This window comes from Hemicordylus capensis, chromosome 1 (genome assembly GCF_027244095.1).
Source record: "Hemicordylus capensis ecotype Gifberg chromosome 1, rHemCap1.1.pri, whole genome shotgun sequence".
In the NCBI taxonomy this organism is placed as follows: Eukaryota; Metazoa; Chordata; class Lepidosauria; order Squamata; family Cordylidae; genus Hemicordylus; species Hemicordylus capensis.
In genome coordinates, this window is record NC_069657.1 from 98,357,922 (window position 1) to 98,381,924 (window position 24,003).

Below are 24,003 nucleotides of genomic sequence, written 5' to 3' on the forward strand. Positions count from 1 at the left end.
CATTGCTATATCGCTACTGAATATACGGACAGTGTTTAGCAGTGATTTGATTTCTGACTGGGACTTTCCATACAACTTCAGATCGCCCATGTACAGCAGATGGTTGATTTTACTGGATGTTTTAGATGTTCGGTATCCGAGGCCTGTTTTGTTTAGTATTTGTGAAAGTGGGGTCATGGCGATTACAAACAACAGAGGGGCTAGTGAGTCCCCTTGGAAAATGCCTCTTCTAATGCTAACCTGCCCAAATGTCTCGCCATTGATTGTTAACTGTGTACTCCACATGCTCATTGCTTTTTAAATAAATATCTGAATGTTTTTGCTGACACCAGTTGTTTCTAAACATTTTAGTCTCCATGTGTGAGGCAATGAATCGAAGGCTTTCTTGTAGTCAATCCATGCAACACTTAGATTGGTTTTTCTTCTCTTGCAATTTTCTAAAATCATTTTGTCAATCAGCAGCTGGTCTTTTGTGCCTCTGGTGTTCGGGCAATTTCCTTTCTGTTCAACTGGAAGCTGTTTGTTAGTTAATAAGTGTTGCATCACTTCATCTGCTATTATTCCAGTTAATAATTTGAACATGGTTGGCAGGCAGGTGATCGGTCTATAATTACTTGGAACTGCACCTTTTGCGGGGTCTTTCATGATGAGATGAGTTTTCCCAGTTGTTAGCCATTGTTCAATATCACCTCCGTGCAAAATGTGATTGAACTGTTTTGATAGTTGTTTATGAAGGCTTGTTAGGTGTTTAAGCCAAAAGCCATGCAGTTCATCGTCGCCTGGAGCAGTCCAATTTTTAGTTTTCTTTGCTCTTTCACTTATTAATTCTGGTGTTATTATTAGATCTTGCATTTGCTGGTTACATTTTTTAACCTCTTTCATCCAGCCTGCTTTTTTATTATAATCTATTGGATTGTCCCATAATTTCCCCCAGAATTGCACTGTTTCTTCTTTATTTGGTGTTTCGATGTTTCTTGCAATTTCTCCTTCTATGCTTTGGTAGAAACGTCTCTGATTTGACTGGAATTGGAGATTCTGCCTGCGTTGTGTAATTCTGGCTTCATACCTGCTAATCTTCTTTGACACTGCTGTTATTTGCTGCTTTATTATTTCCAGGACTTCTCTAATTTTCCTTGAATCTAGGTGGTATTTTTGGATCAGATACTGTTTGGTGTTTTCATTCTTCAGCTTCTTGTCTTTCATATCTTTCAATTTACTAGCATCTGATCTAAGCCTGGAGATTCTATTTTCTAATCTAATCTTCCATTTAGGTGATGTACTACTTTCTTTTTTGACAGGTCCATTGATCTTATATCCGAGCTCTTGTGTTGTTATTGTTGCTGCACTGTACATTAGTTGGTTTGTTTCTTGCAAATTATTGGTTGTTATTTCTGCAAGTGCAGCATTGACATCTTTTAATACCTGAGCAAGTTGTTTTTTGCAACTGTTTTTAGAGCTGGAAGTCGAACCCTGGTGGTTGTTTGGTTCACGTGCTCAGTTATTTTTTGCTTTAGTTCTTGTTGCTTTTCTGTTAAACGGCATTTGGGTTTTTGAGGTGAAGGCAAAGGGGAGGTTGCCTGGTTTTGATTTTGAAACAGTTCAGCAACAGTGGCATCCTCTATTTCCAACACCTCCTCCACCTGCGCCTGAGCAACTGCTTCATTTGGTGGTAATTCTTCTTCCATGTCTTGAGCCTGTGTTGCTCTTTGCAGTTCTTCCAGCTCAGCTCCTGTGAATACTTTATTTCTTATTATGAATCTTCTCTGGTCTGCTAGCCTTTGTTCTGTTATTTCTGTATCTGGATGCTTCTCTTTCCATATTTGGTACATTCTTTTTAAATAACCTCTTCTAGTTGGACTAGACTTGTAATAGCAGATCATTATTTCCTTGTTAGCATTTTTCGTATATCTTTTTCAGTTAAGCGACGTTTCTTTCAGTAACTTTGCTGTCTTCAGCCCTGGTTGCTCAACTGAAGATGATAATAATAATAATTATTATTATTATTATTATTATTATTATTATTAATTCAATTTCTATACCGCCCTTCGAAAAATGGCTCAGCGTGGTTTACACAGAAAAATAAATACATAAACATGGAGTGCACTTCTACCAGGAAAACAACAATTGCCTGGTGGGGGGGGAGGCTTGGGAAGCCTTTCCCCCACCCACCCACCTGGTAGGTCATGTGAATAGCCCCATTGTTTGAAGCTGCTGACCATTAAAATGGATGCACAATGTCCCAAACTGTTTCCTTTATTTAAACTAATATATTTGGACTGAGATCCAAAGAACACAAGTTTGCTTCCTCATATGCACCAGAAGCTTTCAGGCTTCCCTGCAGCAACCCCCTCTGTTCATCCAAAGGACTTCTTATGAGGGGTAGGAGATCTTCTGATGCAGCATTCAACAAAGTATGACGAGTTGCAGCTAGAGGTTAAAATGACCACACCCAGAATGTCTGTGGAAGTTCTTAGACAGATACACACAGACACATATCTCTGGATTTCAGCAATTATTCCAGAGAAAAAAACAACTTTGGTTTTTTGCTCTGGAATTGTTTTTGCTCTGGAATATTGCTGAGATCCAGATAGATAGATCTGTCTGTCTTTCTGTCTGTCTGTCTGTCTGTCTTGCATAACATTTGATTGCATAACATTTTGAGGCCAGTCCTGAAATTGCATTCGATCACTGGCATGAGGCGGCTGTGTACCTCCTTGTGTAACAGTACATAATGTAATTAGCCAGTGTAATACCGGATGTGGCTGGTGGGCGTGGGCCGGCAAGGAGGTACACAGCCACCCCATGCTAGCGATTTTAAAGACAGTGTCAGTGGGAGAAATGTAGCAGGGGGGAAGAGCACCAACCCTGATCCTTAAAGCTATTCCCCCACACACACAGACCTTTGAACCGGCTCAAACGCTGGTCTTTCAAACCAGTTCAGCTGTCCAGGAATGGACCACTGAACCAGTTCATGCACATCCCTAGTGAAACCTCTTTATGAGATCATGGGGCTTTCACACAATCGCATGGGCAGAAAACAGGGTTGAGCCTACCTTCCTTGCAGATGATCCAGACTAGCCTCAAGCCACGTTGCACTGCTGTGATCTCCATGGTAGCAGTGTTCCAGAGGTTGGGGGAAACCCACAGTGCACCACATCAATGAGTGTGGTGCATTCAGAGATTCCCCCAAAAGACCTACACGCTAGGTGCTCGTCTGTGTTGGCACTGGTTGCAAACAGCTTTTGCTGACACACAATTCCAGAGTCTGGGTTAACGGTACGCTTGCTCAGTTAACTCAGGCTAACTCACAGCAGTGCAACGTGGCTTGAGGCTAGTCCGGATCATCTGCAAGGAAGGTAGGCTCAACCCTGTTTTCCGCCCATGCGATTGTGTGAAAGCCCCATGATCTAATAAAGAGGTTTCACTAGGGATGTGCATGAACCGGTTCAGTGGTCCATTCCTGGACAGCTGAACTGGTTTGAAAGACCACCGTTTGAGCCGGTTCAAAGGGGTGTGTGTGGGGGGGATAGCTTTAAGGATCAGGGTGGGTGCTCTTCCCCCCTGCTACATTTCTCCCACTGACTGGCTTCAGTGCTTGGTTTGGCACCGCAGCACCACCAGAATCTGCATAGACCCCAGTGGTTCTCGGGCTTTGAATGATACAAATGATCTGGGCTTGGAATGATACAAAGCTAACTGTCGCCCTTGTTGTGCAAGCACAACACTTGCACTAATCGATCAAGAGCACAAGAGACTGAGCAACTTTGAGCATCCATTTAACTATGTGACTTTCTTGGGTGTGTGCATCTTTGTTCATTGCACAAGTGCAGCATTAGTCTGTAAGTCAGCCATCAGTTCTTAAAAGTGCTGAACTTGGGTTGGGCCCGTGTATCTTCATCATTCTATATCCCATTCCCCTTTCTTTTCCCTATTTCCTCCTTCCATTCATCCAGCTTGCCTGACAAGAGGTGGTTCCTTTCTTCTGAGACTGATGTAGTTACTCCAGCATACAGCTATGCAACTGAAATGTCTGTTGGATAAGGAAAATTGTGACATGTTTTTAAAAGACTGCAGATAACAAAATGTGCATACAATTAGCAAATTACTTTTAAATGTGTTCCAGTATTTAGGCACAATGCAGTATTTGATTCATGGCAAGATTTTTTAAAAGATATAGTTGATTCTAGGCACATAATAGATAACATGAGCTCTTATGCTTATTACTTTCATATTACTCTGCTGAACAAGTGGGAAACACATTTGAAGTGTACTGATTGGAAAAATAAGCTTATTTTGGATTTTGCTGTTTTACACTGACATGAAACTTGGGATCTAGAACCAGGATGCTGATTCACACAATCATTTTCCCACAGTACATTGATTTTTGCACTACTATATGGTAGGATTATATGAAATGTTACCTTGTAAAAGGCTTTTTGGTCAGCACATATTCAACAGGCCTCAAAGTTCCAGGTTACAAATATGTTTGTATGCTGTGGGAAACTAACATGTCCTAGATCTCTTCAAAAGTGCCACTTGTACATTGATTGCATTTTACAGTAATGTGTGCACACACACGCACACACACAAGCAAAATGTGTGTGAATTGGCCTTGATTTTGTGTGATACACATTGATACATGGGGTGGGGGACGGATAAGTGAAACAATTATCATGCAAAATAGTGAACATGGTTCATTTCTGAAGATAATACGGGTAAAGCCACAATATGAAGGTGCAATTGATATTGCACCCGATTTGTGTAACTGATTGTGGCTTGCACAGTGTCTATCTGTATCTATCTTAGGTATTTAGAAAATTTCAGCCTATCTAAAACAGCTTGAACAGGACAAACAAGAAGGGACATATTGTGAGCATGGACCAAACGGAGAGGATCATTTCAAGGTTCCAAGAAATTCCTCAAGTTCTTCAAGCTGTTGTCTTTCTAGCTATTCATTGTACACAAAGAATTCTTCATATATCTGGTGGTAAGAAGACCATGGCCTACCCCTACAGTTCTGCTGTGCACATGGTGGTAAAGTGAAAGAATTTATAAGGAAAAGAACAGGATCCAGTTGCAGAAGTGAAATAGCTGGTGGGATCTCAAAAAGAACCAGTGTCTGAGAGCAGCGCATCTCAGGGGAGGTATCAGCTGCTAGTACAAGTGGCAGGTAAGACTCAACATGAGCATAAGACTCAAATATTCTTAGCGAATCAAATTAAGTATTTTAATTGTAGCTAAAGCCTTTGGTAATTATGAAAAATTCACCATAGTCTGTGCTCTTTACCATGGACTCGTGATTTCTACTGCTAAGTTATCCTTGATGTTCTCTGTGGATTTTAAAACAAAAATAAACTGTAAATTATGTCCTGCATTTACTGACAAACTTGAAGCACTATAATCATACAAGTGTGATAATGACTTTCATGATGCAAGGAGCCAGCAGTACTCCAACGCCATGATCCTACCCATGCATCTATGGAGCTGGTGTAGTCCTGACTTCTGGCAACATTTGACAGACATCCTGTCCAGAACATCCAGAACAAAGAGCTTACTCTGCAGGGCAGGGATCGGGCAAACTACGAATAATGAATACATGCATAAAAGATATGTCAAGGCTGTCACTCTTCTCACCAGAAGAAATTGCAACTTTTGATGCAAACTACCACATCAGAAAAGGCACGAGATGCCATCATGTACACGAAGGTTTCAGTACAATTATGTCCAGACGTATAACCAGTCGTTTACTTCATCACAGAAACAAAGGATGCATCTGATCACACAGAGGAGAGGGACTGAGAAAACTCTAACACTGCCACTTGCATATACCATGTTAAGAGTCCACTTGGTCATCAAATAAAATAATGTCATTAGAGACCCATTGAAAAGAACCTGAATACACTGCTTTTTTTTTTTAAGAATTAAAATAAACCCTACAATAATGGGATGAACAAGTAAAAGAGCTCTAGGTCCTAAATTACCAGACCGCTGGCATGTTCCTCTTTCTTACCCATCTTCAAAAACATCTTTCTAGTTGAGATTTCTTATAAGCATGCCAGAACAAATTGAAACCAGAGAATATTGATGAGCCCGTAATTTAGAAAAGCATAAATCTAGCTACCTCAAAACTCATTGTATATTTAGAAACGGGCTGCTGAGTTGGCACCTGTTGGAAATCCATATCGATCAGTTAGATGGAAATAATGTGTGGGTGATGAAAGTCTGGGATCTTGTGAAGACGTAATGCTGCTGATCTTTCAAACATGGTCTAAATATTTGAGCACTGTTCACCTTTCTGAAGTATGAATTTGCTCTCCCCCCTCCAACAGCTTTAACCATGTTTTAACATTGCACCTGGTTTGATTTGCTTATTAATAATATTTAATATTTTAATTCATGTCTAAAGTGCTGTGTTTTCCAAACTGTATTAATCTGTTTTTATAATATTGTACATCATCTTGAAGACAGGTCTTCTGTAAAAAGTTAGCAAATTTTAATAAAAGCTAGCTAAGCCAGGCACAGAACATCTGTGCCTCTGGCCAGCTAACCCACTGCTGCTGTCTTATTCTCCCCTCCCCCCCCCCGCTGGCCCAGCTGGCTTTCTGGTCGGCTGGCCCATTTCTCCACCACCCCCGCCCACTTCTCAACACCCCCACACACACACACTTTCTGGCTGGTGGGCCAGCCCACCCACCTCTCCCCCCTGCCCGGCCAACTGGACTTTCCAGCCAGTCCACTTCTCTCCCCCCCCCCCAACCCTGTGCTTTCTGGCTGGCAGGCCAGCTGGAAAGCTGGCCCACCACCTCTTCCTGGCCGCCCCCTCCCAGCGGCTGGGCTGGCCCACTGCCAGGTCCTCCTCCCTGTGGCTGGGCTAGCCCACTGCCGCCTCCTCCCTGTGGCCAGCCTGGCCTGCCTCCGCCTCCTGCGGCCGGCCCGGCCCAACACCACCACCTCTGGCCAGCATCGCTATTTTCTCCCCATCCCTGTTGCTATCCTATCCAGTAGGTGCTCGCGAACTCTCATGAGAGCTGCCACGCATGGGATTAGCCACGGGTATGTCTTAGAGAATTGAACATAAAGAAGATAATAATTTGCAATGGCACTAACCTTGGTTAAGAGGACAGCTGCTTGGCATTAGCCACAGTTAGTCTTGGAGCAGATGTAAGACAACTTTTAGTAAAGTTGATAAGGTAAAAGTGAAGGGAACATATGTGTTCACCATAGTTAAAAGATCAGCAGTGTTGTCTCTGTACTGAGCATGAATACTTTATTCCTATTCCCTTCTCTTTTGATATCCCATTGAACGTGGTCACAACTTAATATTTGTGCCCACTGTAGTGAAACTAAATGTGTAGAAAAACATGTAGATTAATTAATGTGGGCTAGTTTTATGCTCCTGCCCATTGCCTAAGTTGAGCCAGCCCATTGCCTAAGATGTGAGACTTGAGGTACCTGATTTAGAAAAGTGATTTTCTTGTTTTTTAACATTTCTGATCATATTGCCCAGAGGAGCAAGTCATTTGATCATACTGTGCTGCTGAACAGCAGGACAGTTTTTAGGCACACCAAACTTCCATTGCCTCCATTCTACCAAATGCACGTCTTCCACGCCACCAACATAGCAACTGGTGCTATCATCTTAACAAGTTCCAGTCCTGAATTTTATCAGGCCAACTTGTAGACAGCAAGAAAAGGATCTCTCGAGCAGAGCCTGATGCATTCAACACAGTGATGTCCACCATTATCCCAAGTTGCTACGACTGTTCTGCATTGAATGAATGAAAATCAGCCTAAGGTCATGCCTGCAATACAATTTTTGTTCCCTGTGCCCCACAATAATAATAAATAAAGGCTGCAAATCCTAGTTATTGGAGGTGGTTGAACTCTTTGTTGTTGTTAATGTTACCTCTTGATTTAGCCCCTTCTTTCATAATGGCCAGTTTTAACAAATCAATTACAGCATCTTTGAATGTATTCATGATTCATAAGTATTGAACAGTAGTGTCTAAATGGTTTTAATTCCATTGATTGTTTATAAACTATTTGTTTGCTCTACTTGTTGTTTGTGTGATTGGCCACCCATGTTTTACAGTATTTCTTCTCCCTGATTAAGAAGTTGAAAGTATTTACATGGGAAGAGATTACAGCAAACAAATATGATGTTTCTGAATAATCAACTTTTATTTCAAATTTTGTCAAATTAAATTCACAACTGACAGGTGAACCATAAACATAAATAACAAATAATCCCTCCAACGTATTCAGATTACTAGGAAGTCTACAATAATGTTACTCATTAAAATTCACAAATGAATTTAAGAGAATATTCACAAATCAATTTCAGACGATCACCTTAAGTGGCGCAGCAGGGAAATGCTTGACTAACAAGCAGAAGGTTGCCAGTTTGAATCCCCGCTAGTTTGTTTCCCAGACTATGGGAAACACCTATATTGGGCAGCAGCGATATAGGAAGATGCTGAAAGGCATCATCTCATACTGCTTGGAAGGAGGCAATGGTAAACCCCTCCTGTATTCTACCAAAAGAAAACCATGGGGCTCTGTGGGTGCCAGGAGTCAAAATTGACTTGATGGCACACTTTACCTTTTACCTTTAGGTTATATTCTTTTAAATTATTTAACAGTTGTCCAATTTGTCATCTTGGGTTGATTCCATTCCAAATACATAAGAAAAAGGAAATTTTAAAATATTGAGTGATGTCTTATTTCATATTACCAATGACATAGGAATTATAAGTACCATTATTTAGAATCGGAGTGGCCAATTTTTGTGTTGTGAGGAGCCACGCTATTCCCCTAATTCTTTTCCAGGGACCAGCAGTATATTTTATTATCCAGTCTGGCCCTGTTACAGGTAGTTGAGCAGGCATGAAAATTCAGTATGTTTTACCAATAAACTATAGTTCTGGTTCACATGCACTAGAGCATGACAAAGGCATTACATTCAGAACCCAGAGAATGGGCTAATAATAACAATTTGGAAGACCTCTCACACACAATACTTTTAAAATCAACATTTCTTTGTATATAAAATGTTATGACACCCCAATTAAAATTAGGTAGGCTATGGGCGGGGGGCAGGCTCAATTGCTTCATAGGCCACATCTTGCTTATGGGCCATCAGTTGGCCATCCCTACTCTGGAAAATGTCAAGATTTTGAAACTGATATTTGCTCTTTGTGGTTAAAATAGATTCCAGTTTTATATATGCAATCTAGCAGAAGATAGTAGAGAATGAATGTTTTGCTCCTACACCGTAGCTTTATCTAAGGGCTATTGGAATCACTGGTCACAGTTCTCGCTGTGCTGTTGAAGCAAAGGTGGGGATAAAAATGCAAAAGCAGCAGGTATTACATAGAAATTATCTCATGAAATCCCTTTCAAAATATCCATGCAGTAGAAGATCCGAGGCTTGCATGCCACTCTGTCCTCGCATCCATTTTCATAAGGAATTCATGCATTTTATATAAACAGTTTCATCATCACTTTCCATAAACATGCAACTGGACAGTCTAACTCAACACAAACAGAATGTGAATACTTTGAATGTGGATACTTTAATTACTAGATGAACAATCAGTGCTCACAGAATCATTTTATTGAAGTTAATCAACATCTATATTGAATGATGAAATGTACAATGCCCATTAGATTAATATATGCTTAGAGGGGTTCAGACTCTGGAGTGGTGAGAGAGATCATTGTTATCTCTGAGAATCACCCCAAACATCCCTTTCCCCAGCCTAAAATATGTCAGGTGATCTCAAGGAATAATCAACAGAAGAAAAGTTGTCTTATAATCCGACACAAGCATACACCCATGCCCCTCAGGTTCAAAAATACACAACTCCAATTGAAGTTTATAAGAGCAGCATGTGGTGTGTGTCAATGAGCAGGAGTTACACCTACCAAAATGTAAATGCCATTTAAGATTCTGCAAAATAAGTGGAAATACCCTAGCACCAACCACACAGAGCAACCAGTTCACCAGGGATGATCAGTAATAGTTACTGTTGTTTAATATATAGCCATAATAAGAATAATGCTGTTTCCACATATCTCTTTCTTGAGAATATGAAATGTGATATCTTGAGATAGTGATTATTATGATCATTCCAGTGGACATCTCAGATAAATGTAAATGGCTAAATTATCCCAGAGGCAGAAGGCTTATTTTTATTTTCCCCCCAACATAGAATATTTTTTCATTCCTCACTAGACTACATAATTCATAGAAGTTCAGAACGTGACAGTCTAATTAGAAAGTGCATGCAATATATAATCATTTTTAAGTGTTCAGGGGTACATTTGCTTGAGTGTAGATGTGAATTTAAATCATATATGTGGCTAAATGTCCTTTTTGAATACTTAACTATTCTTTGTAAACTATATTGTACATAGTGAAGTACATGTTTTATATTTCCCTTAAATGTACTTAGGCAAACAGTCAGCAGGGGAAACGCAAGGCAAAGATTTACCTTCAAACAAAACAAAAAAAAGCGTCCTGGTGAACAATGCCTTCATGTATAAGTTCTAAATCTTCCATTTAGAAAGAGCAGAAAGGAAATAAATGTGTACAGAAAATGAAAGACCTAAGAGACATTGGCTGACATCCAGTCTAAATTGTGCACACTGAAAACAGTTGCACATGTGCAATGAGGGAGGGGCAATTTTCATAAATCTCTCTCCTTCATGCTGCAATCCTCTGTGCCTCCCAGAGATATGTGCCTGAGGTTCTCACAACCCTTATACATATTTCTAGAAGGCCCAGTGGACTGCAAATGGAAGGGGAGATCCCACCACCACCAAAAAAAATCACTCTTCCCCTGTTGTGCACACGAAACATTTTTCAGAGCACACGTTAGTCTGGATGTCAGCCATTTTTTACAGGATACATTTGATTGACTGTCACACAGATTTTGTGGCAATGATTCTGGAAGGGCTTTAGGGGTGAGATGAAACGCCGGACTAAAGAGAAGATAGCAAGCAGTGCTTCAAAGGCAGCCACACAAGCCAGTGGTGGAGCACATCTGACACCACAGGAAGCTCAGGTCGCTTGGACAATTGACCCAAAGTTCATCACAGAGATTCTGACTGTGACATCACTACAATGCATAGGTGAGCTTTTTGATAGGTTCACAGACATTTACTGTCACAATCACAATAAGGTGTTTTGAAAGTTATGCCTTGGGGATCCAGCATAGTTGTGTGTGTTATGGATGCAGGACAGTGTGCACTATATGAAAGTGATTGATAACTTCAACTGCCACCTGCCCTTTTAAATATCTACATTTTAGTCTGCCCTACTGTTTGCCCAAACACAGACACTCTGGTTTCCCAACTGGCTTCTTTCTGTGTGTTGTCCAATGTATGTAGATTCCTCCATCTTCCTGGCCTCAGATACAGTGGTTGTTGCTCCTCTATTTGATTGCCAGATGTCACTGGGGAGCAAGATGGGGAGGTTCCTGGATCCTCGGGACAACCCAGGCATCAGAGAGGAAGCTCGCCATCTACACCAGCAGAAGAGCAAGAATCCTCAGTGCCAGCTTCTGATGAAGATTCACCAGCCAGAACTACAGAGAGTTGGCCATGGCCATTGTCATCGTCTGAAACGCACAGCAATGTTGGGGAAGATTTTGAGGGATTTCCAACACCAGAGCGGACTCCACAATATACAATGGACATACAATCTCCTGGGGATCAATCTCTCAGTAGGACTCCCCAGTATGAAAGTGACTCTCCTGAGGAGGGAAATGATGAAACGAACGAAGAGCACCATGGTGTTCAGCCTGTTCCTAGGGATCGGGGTTGGAGAGGGCAGACTCAGCTGACAGAGGGAGAGAGGTTATTGATGGAAACCAACAGTAGGATTGTGCAGCTGCTGGAAAATATCAAGAGGGAGCATGCACAGTCCATGGGTCTCATGTCACAGTCCATGGGTCGGATGGAATTGCAGCTAGGCATTGTGGCTACATCCACAAGAGCCATCCATAACTACCTGTCTGAGATATTAGCTTTCCTCAAACAGCCAAGGACACAGGTCCTTGAAACACGTATCTCCCAAAGAGCTACCCCTCATGTTGAGTTAACCAGTGCCTCAACGTGGACTGGTGAGGATTCAGTGGCAGTGCCCACTGGATACTTACCAAGGGATGAAGGGATTAATGACTCTCAAGAAACACCACAAGCCACAGTGCCTCGTCGCAGTGGCCGGATGCAGAGAGCCATAACAGAAAGGGCCTCATTGCCCATGCCCATGCGTCAAGCAAAGGGGGGAGGGAAGAAGAAATAATTATCACACTAGTGATAGAATTTTTAAGGGTTTTTTTTAATGTGCCTGTCCTTTTAATTCTTAGCCATAAGGCCATAAGTGGCAAACCTTGACCATTTCTACATTTGGCTAACACTGTATTCTGGCTGACTAGATTAGTCTAACATTTTGTAGTTTATATTTGCATTGTTAACAATGTGTGCTGCTGGTATTTGAAGAACATTTGCTTCTGTTCTTTCACTTTAGCTTCATGAGAGCATTTTTTTACACTGTGCCAGACATTCATTGCTTTTCTTACAAATACAAATCATTTCTGGACGCAGCTGTTTTTTGAGTTTTCTTTTTCCATTATCCTCCCCACCCCATTCCCTCTGAGCAAGCATTCTGGAGTTCTTGGTAAGTATATGGGTCTTGGCAATATTCGCCGCAGAAATTGTGTTCAATCAGTCTTTGCCTGGTGTTTCTGGCATGCTGGCCTGAGGTGTTGGGGTTAGCCTGTAAGTGCCTTTTTGGATCATGATCATTCTTATCCTGTGTGGGTCTGACCTCATTAATCTCTAGTCTGTTGCGTGGAAATAATAAGCATATCTTGGCTGGGTTGTGTAATGTGCAACATGCCAGGACTGTAGTGCAGCCTTTGTGACCTGTACATGTGCCAGCAGACCTATCTAGGCACATGAACTACACTTTCAGAAGTCCCTTTCTTGTTGAACTGGTGGTTTAATAGCTAACATAGTTGTCCTGTGAGAGAGTTTGAAGATTTAGAACTAGCGATGTGTTTCTTGTATATGAATCTCTTCCACAATGAATATTGTTTTTTATGGGAGAAACTATTCCTAGTAATATCACAGATATAATACAAAAGAAAGCTACCACCTTCCTTGTAGACAGACCTCCTCAGAATTTGAGTCATGACATGCTGTTGGGTACTGTGCCACAATGTCTGAAAAACAGCTTTGCATCACGATGAAGTATGTATTAATAGTATAGAAACTTTCTCCTCTCCCTTTAGACCACCTCATTTACAGATGCTAGAGTGGTCTGAGTTGAACCAGGGTGAATATAATTCAACAGAGAGGTAAATGATGCACTCTTGTGGGGGGACACTATAATTACTCTTGGTACTGCCTCTGTGTGTGTTAACACAGTGGGACTCAAAAACATCTGTAGGCCCATGGAAAATACCGACTGGCTTCTGTGAGTGGTATTCCAGATTCTTGTTTAAGGATCTTATTTTCAGCAACTAGCTGGACAATGATTGCTACCACTATTTCAGATACAGCATAGCTCCTGTTTGACTTTCTGGTTCCACTTATAAACTGTCTTTCCTAAAGGATCAGGAGAGCATTTTTGTCAAATCCATACCTAAATCTAAGTTTGTGGGTATATTTAAAGTGTCTGTGGATGGTGTCTTCCCTTCCCTTCCCTTTCTTCCCTTCCCCCACTACTTTTTGAGACTCAAGGTGATCAAAATGGGAGCAGGAAGCATTTTGCTGCAGTACAAACCAGCCATAATGTACTCCTTAGTGAAATATTTGCTTGTGGCTGCTTTTTGCTAAATGACTGGGCTAATGATGACATGCAGCTGGTGTGGGCTAACCCCTGATGCAGGCACTTTGCAGGCGCAATTTGTGGTTCAATTATTTGTCATGAGACAAACAAGATTTAGATGTACTCTTATTAAGAACATTTTCATTGGTTTCTTGACCATAACCTCAAATGCATCCTATCTGTCAGGTGTGACATTTCTCACCTACGTCCCACTTGCGCCCCATCTGTGCCTGTTTTTTGTTTGTTTGTTTGTTTAACATGTTACATATATACCTTTTATAAATAAATACATTTCAAATTGAAGCATGTAAGAGTCATTCTCACTACTGCAAGAAAACACTTTCTTACAAAATTACATAGTATTAAAAGCAATGGGGAAATGTTAACTAGCAAACCTGACAAACAAGTTCAATCTGACAGGTTGTTGTTTTTTTAAGTTTCCGGTATAGTTTTTAAACGCCTGTGTAGAGACAAGTTGCAACCTCTTTGAAAATCAGCCTTATATATCCTTTTTTTCTCTTACTTTTGTGTGTGTTTGAAATAGGGAAAGACATGGAGTTCCAGAAAAAAGTCCGAGCACTGTTTCAGCCTAGCTCTCCATTATAGTGAAAATGTATTTATTTGCATTAGGTCACTTTAAGAGTGTGGTGGAACTGGGGTGGAGTGGGGTGGGGCATGTTTAAAATTTGGCAACTATTTAAGGACCTATTAAAATACTGCTGTAATTCTTAGTTATTCTTCAGAGACGTGTGTGTGTGTGTGTATGTGTATGTGTATGGAGAGAGAGAGTGGAAAGTGGAAATGCTGGATTTTTCTTTTAAAATTTTCATTTATTGGTATTTAATACACCCCATTGTATTATTTGTGTGTTGATAAAAAGCCTATAGACAAATGGCAATGCTGTCAGAACTGCAGTTACAATTTCTGCTCAGTTGAGGTGCCCCTTCATTCTTGGAACCCCATTTTCCTCTCTCCAATTTGCTGCAGCTATCATTGTGTAAATTGGAAGGGGCCACAATACCTACCATTTGAATTTGTTAAAATATAGGACAAACAGAAATAAGGAACTGACAACAATAAGGCTATAAGATCAACAAAAGATAGAGTTTCCCACAACAGATATGGTGGCAATGTCAGATTTTGTTAGAAAATACTTGCAAACTGATATTGTAGTCAGATCCAGTGCTTGGATCAGACTTCCAGTACTGTCTTGCAAGATCAGTAGTTGGAGGTACGCATGGTTTTTATCATTCTCAAACTGAATATGTCCATGCTTTTTCAAGTGTCTGTCAAAGCCATTCTTTCCCTGTAGTTCTCATTGTCTGCCTAGGCATATGGTAATGTGTGTCTGTTTAGTAACAAAAGTGTAACTAGTTAGATGAGGGTTTTTTAAATGTGGAATTTTATATTGTTTACAGACATAAAATAACAAATACTTCAATCTTTCAGAAACTTGCACAGTTGATCATTTGAGGGATCATTTACAGTGCTGGAGAGGCTTAATATGAAACCTTCTCTCTGAATGTTCTTGGCAATAGATACACCAGCATACCCAAATGTCAAAGATGAAATCAATGATTATGTTTTGCTGCATATCAAAATAATTCAGTCATAGTTTGAAAGTCAGAGTTTGGATTACTGCTAAATTGACTATAATTTTATCTTTTTTAATGTTTTAAAAGCAAGCAAACAAAAAATATAGAATACAGGAAGCAGATACTAATGTTTGTTAGTGAGCAAGTCCATTGCATTGTTTAGTTCCATGACATCAGCAGTTTATCTTGAGCCTTCCCAATAAGAATCTCTTTTTCCAGGACAGTTCTCTTTTCAGCTAGAGAAGTTAACTCTGGTTCCTCTTCTTTAAACACCATTGCCCTGATCCAGCGATCCCTTGTGGCACAAGGGCACTGATGCACGCACAGAACTCACTCAGCCACAAGATCTTCACTTCACTGGTGAGGGCATCCCTGATACCATTCACAAAGAGGTATCATGTACAATTTTATCTGCCCCACACATTGAAGTGAATTGGGAAGCCCACACATGTGGGGCTCCTTGTGGACATTGCAGCACACATGGGGCTCTGGATCGGGATGTATCTCTGCTTTTAAGTAAGGTACTACTTTAAAAACCATTTCCCTTTACCCATGTCCCATTCCAAACTACACTCTTAGGGGCTGAATATGATCTTCACCAGTGAGGAACTGAGAACAAATCTCCTATTCCAATATTCTGCATGGGTGAAGTTACCTTTAGAGAACTGGGATGGCTGTATTTAGTTGGTAATTAATGAACTAGTTTTTCTTTCTTCCTAAATTAATTTGCAATGCAGGTTTTTGGTACTTAAAATTAGCCGGAAAAGTATGATGTCTTTAAGAGTCCAGTTGTCGAAGATGGGGGGGGGGAAAGGATACTGGCAGGCCATGGAGTTGTTTCCAGCTGTTACACAACTTTTATGTATGCGTATATGCTGTATACCCAGAGCCCTGTGGTTAGGAGGAATGTTTTATCTACATTTATTATTATATTCTAGATTTTTGCTTTTAAAAAATCATAATAATACATATAACTAGTGTGATTGCATGGTTTAAAAATTGATAATGAAAGTGTGGCAAGGAAAGAATAAATGACTATTGAACTCCAAGTGTAGCAACTGAATTGATGTATGATCTTAGATGAATAAAGTGCCTTGTTTTCAATATTAATACATTAAGAATTGTAGTGCTCTAAACCAGTTACAATATAATCCTAATCTGAAAATCTTTCTTGCATCTTTAAAAACAAAAAAGCAGATATCAGTTGCACCCATTTTGGTTTGTGATTGTCATTAGGTTGTAATAAAGCACAAAGTGTCCCACTCTGTACTTTATTGAATCCAAATTTTCCTGAGCTACAAGGGGTGTAGATAAAACTTTTAGCCTCTGTTATGCATCCAAAACTGAGGGCTGATTCTTACCACAACTTTGTCCACATGGACTGCTACCTTTTCTCCAGCCCAGGTTAGTTTTCTTACCTTTGTCCCTAAAGAAGTGACCATACTATGTCATAGTAAGCATTTTTCAGCACACACTGAAGAGTTATTGCTATGGATGTGCATAATTTTCCAAGCTCGGAACACTCTGACTCGAAATGTGCCGTTTCAAGTGTTCTGAGCACAAAACAAAACACCTTTCAAATTAAGGGCCTGTTTCGAGCTTGGAACAGAACACCCCCATTCCAAGTCCGAATGTTTTGAGTGTTCTAAGGGCCATTTTAGAGGGTTGTTTTTCCAGGAAGAGCTAATCTACCAATTTGGGTCATCAGGTAGATCAGACCTCAGCCCTGGACTTAGTGCATCGGCCCACCTCAGAGGACTGGTCTACTGGGTAAACCAGTCCTCTGAGGCGGGCTGACATGCTAAGTCTGGGGTGGAGGCCCAGCCTATCTACCCGCCACGTGGTGAGTAGACCAGTCCTCCGAGGTGGGCCAATACACTACATCCAGAGTGGAGGCCTATCTACTCGCTGACCCCAATCGGTATACCAGCTCTCCAAAATCATGCTCAGAACACTTGAAATGTTCTGAGCTTGTTCTGTCAGAACAACCGGCTCGACTGGTTGTTCCAACAAAATGTTCCAGGGAGTCGTTTCAAGCTCTGAATGAAATGCAAAATCAGTTTCATGCACATCCCTAGTTATTGCACACCATGACAAATTCTCAGCGGTGGAAGTCTTCTATGATCACTTCATCACAGGCAATTCAGGAAGATTGTAATCCTGGTTGAAAGAAAGTTGTTGCTACTAGCTCTGTGGACATGAAAATCAATCTGAGATATTAATTACCAGGGTTATAGGAAAATTCAAAAGAAGTTTTGAATCTTTCCTCATCAAGCCTAAACACGGTACAGTTGATGGATTGTATCCTTAGCTATTTTTGTTGTTGTTTCCTCTCTGTCATGGGACAGCTCCTTTAACTTCCCGAAAAATCAATCTTTAGAATATAGGGACTTTGGAAATGGTGTGGGAGGGAGGAATTCCCACAAACTACACAGAGGCACATTCCACAAGCAGAGCACCTCTTTTGGAAAGTGCCTCTGCGCAATTTCCCAAAATTCCTCTCTCCTACTGCAGCCCCCTGTGCTGCATCCAACACCATACCCAAAGACCACTTTATCCCCAAGAACAGCTTTTTGGAGGCCTCAGGGAGCTGCCGTAGGGAACAAGTGGTGGGAAGATTGCTCAAACCATTGCACTCACATTACTTAGGATATAATGCAATATTTAGAAGTCAGTGAGAAATTAAATTATGAAACAGCTATATGTTTTTAAGATAGTAAAAATAACCATTTTAACACTGCCAGGTGGTTTTGCCTCATATCCTGACACCAAGAGTAGATTACAAATAGCATTAAAGAGCACCTAAAATATCTATTATTGTCTAAAATATCAATTAAATTCTAATGACTGCTGTGTGGAACAGTGCTCTGCAGGTATACTATTTCTAAAGGTCTTCTTTCCATTTCTATATAGATATTTTCCCTTCACATTTTGAAGGTTTGAAGAAGAGGATTGTTTTTCGAGTCACACTAAGTAAACATTAAATGCATGCAGGCTTAAAACTAAAGCATGCATGTTACGCAGCAGCAATAAAAGTGATCGGCTTGCACGACTTTTGATGCTCAAGCATTGCCTTGTTAAAATGCCAAATCCCCTTTTACTTTGCATCTTTTAAAAAGTAAAACTCTTCATTTAACATTGCAACATTTAGATTTAAAGTATTTGGACAAATTAGATTTATTTTAGCAAATACTTCTATGTTACAGATAAAGTGGATGAAATAGTACCAGTTTCTAAGCCATCAAGAATTCCAGACAATGCAGCCGTTGACTCACGAGTGGCAACAATTAAACAGCGACCTTCTAGTAGATGCTTTCCCTCAGCTACAGATATGAATGTGAGTAATGGCTGTAACTACTGTGCTTATAATTATGATTCTGTGACTGCATAAATATCTTTCCAGCTTTGTGGCAGCAAAGCATAAGCCTCCAAGCATTCATATTTTTTCTTTGTATACTTTTATCCTGAATTATTCTGACGTGCCATATTCTCCTTCCACCGTGAGACCCTTCACAAGAAGGAATTAAGCCTACTATTCTATGCATACTTACTTGGAAGGAAAACCAATTGGAGTTAGGTCTGCATAAACACAGTGCATTTCAGCATTTGGCCTGTAGAATGAGGTCTTTGTTGAATATTAAGCTTGTATTGAATCTATAGCAATGGTATTCAGGTTTAAATGACCATAAGTAGAAGCTTCTAAGTAACCCTTAAAAAAATTAAGTATCAAATTCTTGCTTATGGAATATTGTATTGTACAATGAGAGCATACATAGATATGGGATATATCTAAATATTAAATCAGGATTTGTCACAAGTTATGTACAGGTCCCAGTACAGGTCCCTGGGGGACCCCACTTCTTACTTCCCTCCATTGTGAAAACTCTCCATTGATACCTACCCCCTGTTTCCTGTCTTTCAACCAGTTAGCAATCCACACATATACTTGTCCCCTTATCCCATGACTGCTAAGTTTCCTCAGGAGTCTTTGATGAGGAACTTTGTCCAAAGCTTTTTGGAAGTCCAGGTATACTATATCAACTGGATCACCTTGATCCACACACTTGTTGACACTCTCAAAGAAGTCCAAAAGGTTGGTGAGGCAAGATTTACCTTTGCGGAAGCCATGCTGGCTCACTCCCAGCAGGGCCTGTTCTTCTAGGTGCTTTACAATTCAATCCTTGAGGATGCTTTCCATCAATTTGTCTGGAACGGACGTTAGGCTAACCGGCCTATAATTTCCCAGATTGCCCTGGATCCCTTTTTGAAAATCGGTGTTATGTTTGCTACTCTCTAGTCCTCTGGTACAGAGCCTGATTGCAGGGATAAGTTATATATTTTAGCAAGGAGGTCAGCGATTTCACATTTGAGTTCTTTGAGGACTCTTGGATGGATGCCCTCCGGCCCTGGTGATTTGTTAGCTTTCAGTTTTTCCAGATAGTTAGAACATCATCTCTTCTCTTGTCACTTCTATCTGACTCAGCTCTCTAGCCTCCATCCCTAAAAAGCCTTGTTCAAGAACAGGTATATGCTCAGTATCCTCTGCCGTGAAGACAGACACAAAGAGCTCACTCAGCTTCTCTGCAACCTCCATATCCTCCTTAATAATCCCTTTCACTCCCTCATTATCTAATGGTCCAACCGCCTCCCTCGCAGGTTTCCTGCTTCTGATGTATTTAAAGAAGTTTTTGTTATTCCCCTTGATACTTTTGGCTAAATGTTCCTTAAACTCTCTTTTTGCCTCCCTTATTGTCACCTTGCATTTCTTTTGCCAGAGTTTGTGTTCCTTTCTGTTATCTTCATTTGGAAGAGACTCTCACTTTCAATTTTTAATCTTCATCCAGATGTTCCCTAAAGAGATTTTTCATTTAAAAATCAAATCCTTTGTCCTTTAAATTCAAACTTGCTACTAGCAATGGTAAACCCCTCCAGTATTCTACCAAAGACAACCACAGGGCTCTGTGGTCGCCAGGAGTCGACACCAACACAGTTTACCATCAGATTATTCTTACTCTATTCCTCCAGTAACTGGGGTAGGCATTGGCATGAGAATGAACTACTCAGGAGACCACTGATGTAAATCAAAAGATGCCTTTTAGGTTCAAAATCAGACTAAAACTGTTTACAGGTTTGGATTAGATGTTTTGGTGTTCTATTTGTCTTAATGTTACAGTCCCTCAGGTAGTGCTTATATTTGTCTGAACCAAGTCATTCCCCTAATTAAAACCTTTAGCCAAATTCTCCTGTATCTAAACCTCTCCCTTAGTGAATGTTTATAAAGCTTCAGGTGGATCTTGTTCTGGCTTATAATATCTCACAGCTGTAGGTGTGGCTGTACAAAAAGTCAGGTTCTTTCATGCAGACTGTGAAGTTTTCCTTCTATTCTTGTATCTTCTTGGAGCAGGCCAGGCAATACAAAGTGGTTGTGTTACCCCTGGGAGCTTCCCTGAGGGCTGCTTCAAAAAGTCTTTTTCTCAGTTCTGTCTTATGCTTCCCTTTTTATAACCTTCGCGCTTATTTTATTTCCTTTGCTTTCCTCTTAGCTTCTGTCAGCTCCCAGCTGCACTCCAACTGCCAGCTGTTCTCTCAGTCTCCTCAGACCAACAGTAACCTTTCCAGATAACCATACAGCCATACCCCATAGTAGTTGTAACTGGTTTTTCCCCCCTTAGCAACAATAGCAGGTTGCTATAGCCTGGCTCCCAACATAATGCCACAGTAGGTCAAACAGTATACCAAGCACAAATAAAATATTAACCAGTTCTTTCCCACTCTGAGTCCTAATTACAACTTTTACCTCAGATAATCTTGTTTACAATATGAAAACATTCTTGAAAGCTGCATCATAGCTGTGAAACTATTTTGGGTGAATTGCCAAACTCTAGGTGTTTTCCAGTGACTGTGTAAATCAGGTCTGCTGCTTTACAGAACTAGAAAGATGTCGAGCAAAATAGAATACATGGAAGAAGAAAGGCTGAGCCTTTCAATCCAGCTCGCATGAGTGTCCACTGACACATGTGTTCAGGGCTGGGATGTGCCAAGAACGCACTTGCCCTGATGCTGCTAAAAGACACCCTGACACGTTGTCGGGACATTGTGTGTTTAAAGGACATCCCAACAGTGTAACAGGGTGTCTGTTACAAGAAATGTTAATGTCAGGGCAGGTTGATTCTTGGGGCATCCCCACCCTAAACACGTGTCGGTAGATGCTTGTGCAAACTGGCTCCCTATCAGCCTGAATGCTGTCATCATAAGAATAAAGGTGGTCACCTTGTGGCCTCGCGGCGGAGTCAGTACCACAAGGGTCACAGTCAGTAAGATCTTAGGACACTCCTGGAGAACAGTAAGTGGGCTTGTGGCTAGCTTTGGCTCTAGGGAAATGAACATTGTTGCCTAGGATGACTGTTCACCACTGGTAGATCTTTATTTATTGGATTAAGGTAATGCTTTTCTAAACCCAGTCATAACAATTAGTACTACAGCAACCTTCAGTACTGATTCAATTTTTTTAGAATATGTGCTGCCGTAGCGAGCAGTACCTCTAGTACTGAATTTGGCAATGAGTTTCATAGGGTGGTTATATGTAGTGTGAAGAATTAGTTCATTTTATTTGAATTTAATTTGCTATTTCTTTATTTATTATATTTATAAACCGCCCCATCCAGAGGCTCTGGGCGGTATACAACAACTTTTTAAAAAGCCATAAAACCCACAATTCAAACACAATGTTAAAAATATATAAAAACAATTCAAAAACGATTAAAACCATTTAAAACCAATTAAAATACTTTTAAAAAACAACAACACTTTACAAGCCTTGGCAGGCCAGGCCAAACAAATAGGTTTTTATAGCTCTCTTAAAGGCCGACAGCGAGCCTAAACTGTGGATATCTGCCGGGAGTGCATTCCATAGACCAGGAGCAGCTACAGAAAAGGCGCAGTTCCGAGTCGCCACCAGACGTACCAGTGGTAACTGGAGACAGACCTCTCCAGATGACCTCAACGAGCAATGGGGATCATACCGAAGAAGGTGCTCTCTAAGGTAACCCAGACCCAAGCCGTTCAGAGCTTTAAAGGTAATAATCAGCACTTTGTATTTCGCCCGGAAGCATATCGGCAGTGCAGCTGTTTTAAGACAGGCATAATATGGTCTCTCCGGGTTACCCCAGAGACCAATCTGGCTGCCGCATTGGAACTAACTGAAGTTTCCAAACTACGTACAAAGACAGCCCCATGTAGAGCGCATTGCAGTAGTCAAGCCTGGAAGTTACCAGCTGATGCACCACTGTTTTGAGATCATTCTCTTCAAGGAATGGGCGCAGCTGTCGAATCAGCCGAAGCTGATAGAAAGCGCTCCTGGCCATAGCCTCCACCTGAGATAGCATGGTGAGGCCTGGATCCAAGAGCACTCCCAAGCTGCGTACCTGTTCTTTCTGGGGAGTATAACCCCATCCAGCACAGGAAGATCTAACTCCTCCCTTAAATTCTGATTCCCCCACAATGAGCACCTCCATCTTGCTTGGATTCAGCTTCAATTTGTTGTCCCTCATCCAGCCCATTACTGCCTGTAGACAGGCATTTAGGGAGTGAATGCCATTTCATGATGATGATGAGGAGGAGGAGGAGGAGGAGGAGAAATAGATTTGGGTGTCATCAGCATATTGATAACACCCTGCACCAAATCTCCTGATGACCTCACCCAGTGGTTTCATGTAAATATTAAAAAGCATTGGTGACAGAATGGAGCCCTGAGGGACTCCATATAATAGCTCCCGTTTTAAAGAGGAACTGTCACCAAGCTGCACCATCTGGAATCTGCCTGAAAGATAGGAGCAGAACCACTGCAAAGCAGTGCCTCCTATCCCCATTTTCCCCAGGTGATCCAGAAGGATACCATGGTCAATGGTATCGAACACCGCTGAGAGATACAAAGGAACCAACAGAGAATTGCACTCCCTCTGGCTTAAAGGTCATCCATCAGGCCGACCAAGGCAGACTCAACCCCATATCCTGCTCTAAAGCCAGTTTGAAATCGGTCTAGATAATCAGTTTCCTCCAGTACCACCTGGAGCTGGTTAGCCACCACTCTCTCAATCACCTTGCCCAACCATGGGAGATTGGAGACCTGCCTATAACTGTCCATCACTGAGGGATCTAGGGAAGGCTTCTTAAGAAATTGTCTAATCATTGCCTCCTTCAAACAAGGAGGCATCCTACCCTCCCTCAGCGATGAGCTAATTATATTAACTAAGCCATCCCCAACAATCTCCCTGCTAGATAAAAGCAGCCAAGTCGGGCAAGGATCCAGAGAGCAAGTGGTAGGCCACACTGCCCCAAGCAGCTTGTCCATGTCATCAGGCATCACAAATTGAAACTGATCCAATCTAATACTGCAAGAGGGATTGCTTGACACCACCTTAATAGACTCTGCAGAAACAGTGGAGTCCAAGTTGGCCCGAATACAGGAGATTTTGTCCGCAAAGAACCCATTAAAAGCATCACAGCAGAACAAAGTCCCCAGGGATTGGTTTGAATTGGAAGGACCCTGAATCAAACTCCTCACAACCC

The 24,003-nt window shown here is 41.2% G+C and overlaps 1 protein-coding gene across 21 annotated transcripts in view; it reads left to right on the top strand.

Annotated features, from left to right (window-relative positions):
* Window positions 1–24,003, top strand: part of SHANK2 (SH3 and multiple ankyrin repeat domains 2) — a 695,900-nt gene that overhangs the window by 630,547 nt on the left and 41,350 nt on the right. For 20 of the 21 annotated variants that reach the window (XM_053285990.1, XM_053285975.1, XM_053285994.1 and 17 more), the window contains one exon: window positions 18,642–18,772. In XM_053285990.1, coding sequence (XP_053141965.1) covers window positions 18,642–18,772 — 131 coding nt within the window. Of the gene's footprint in view, window positions 1–18,348; window positions 18,409–18,641; window positions 18,773–24,003 lie in introns of all 21 variants that reach the window. The other variant, XM_053285997.1, reaches the window with a different exon arrangement.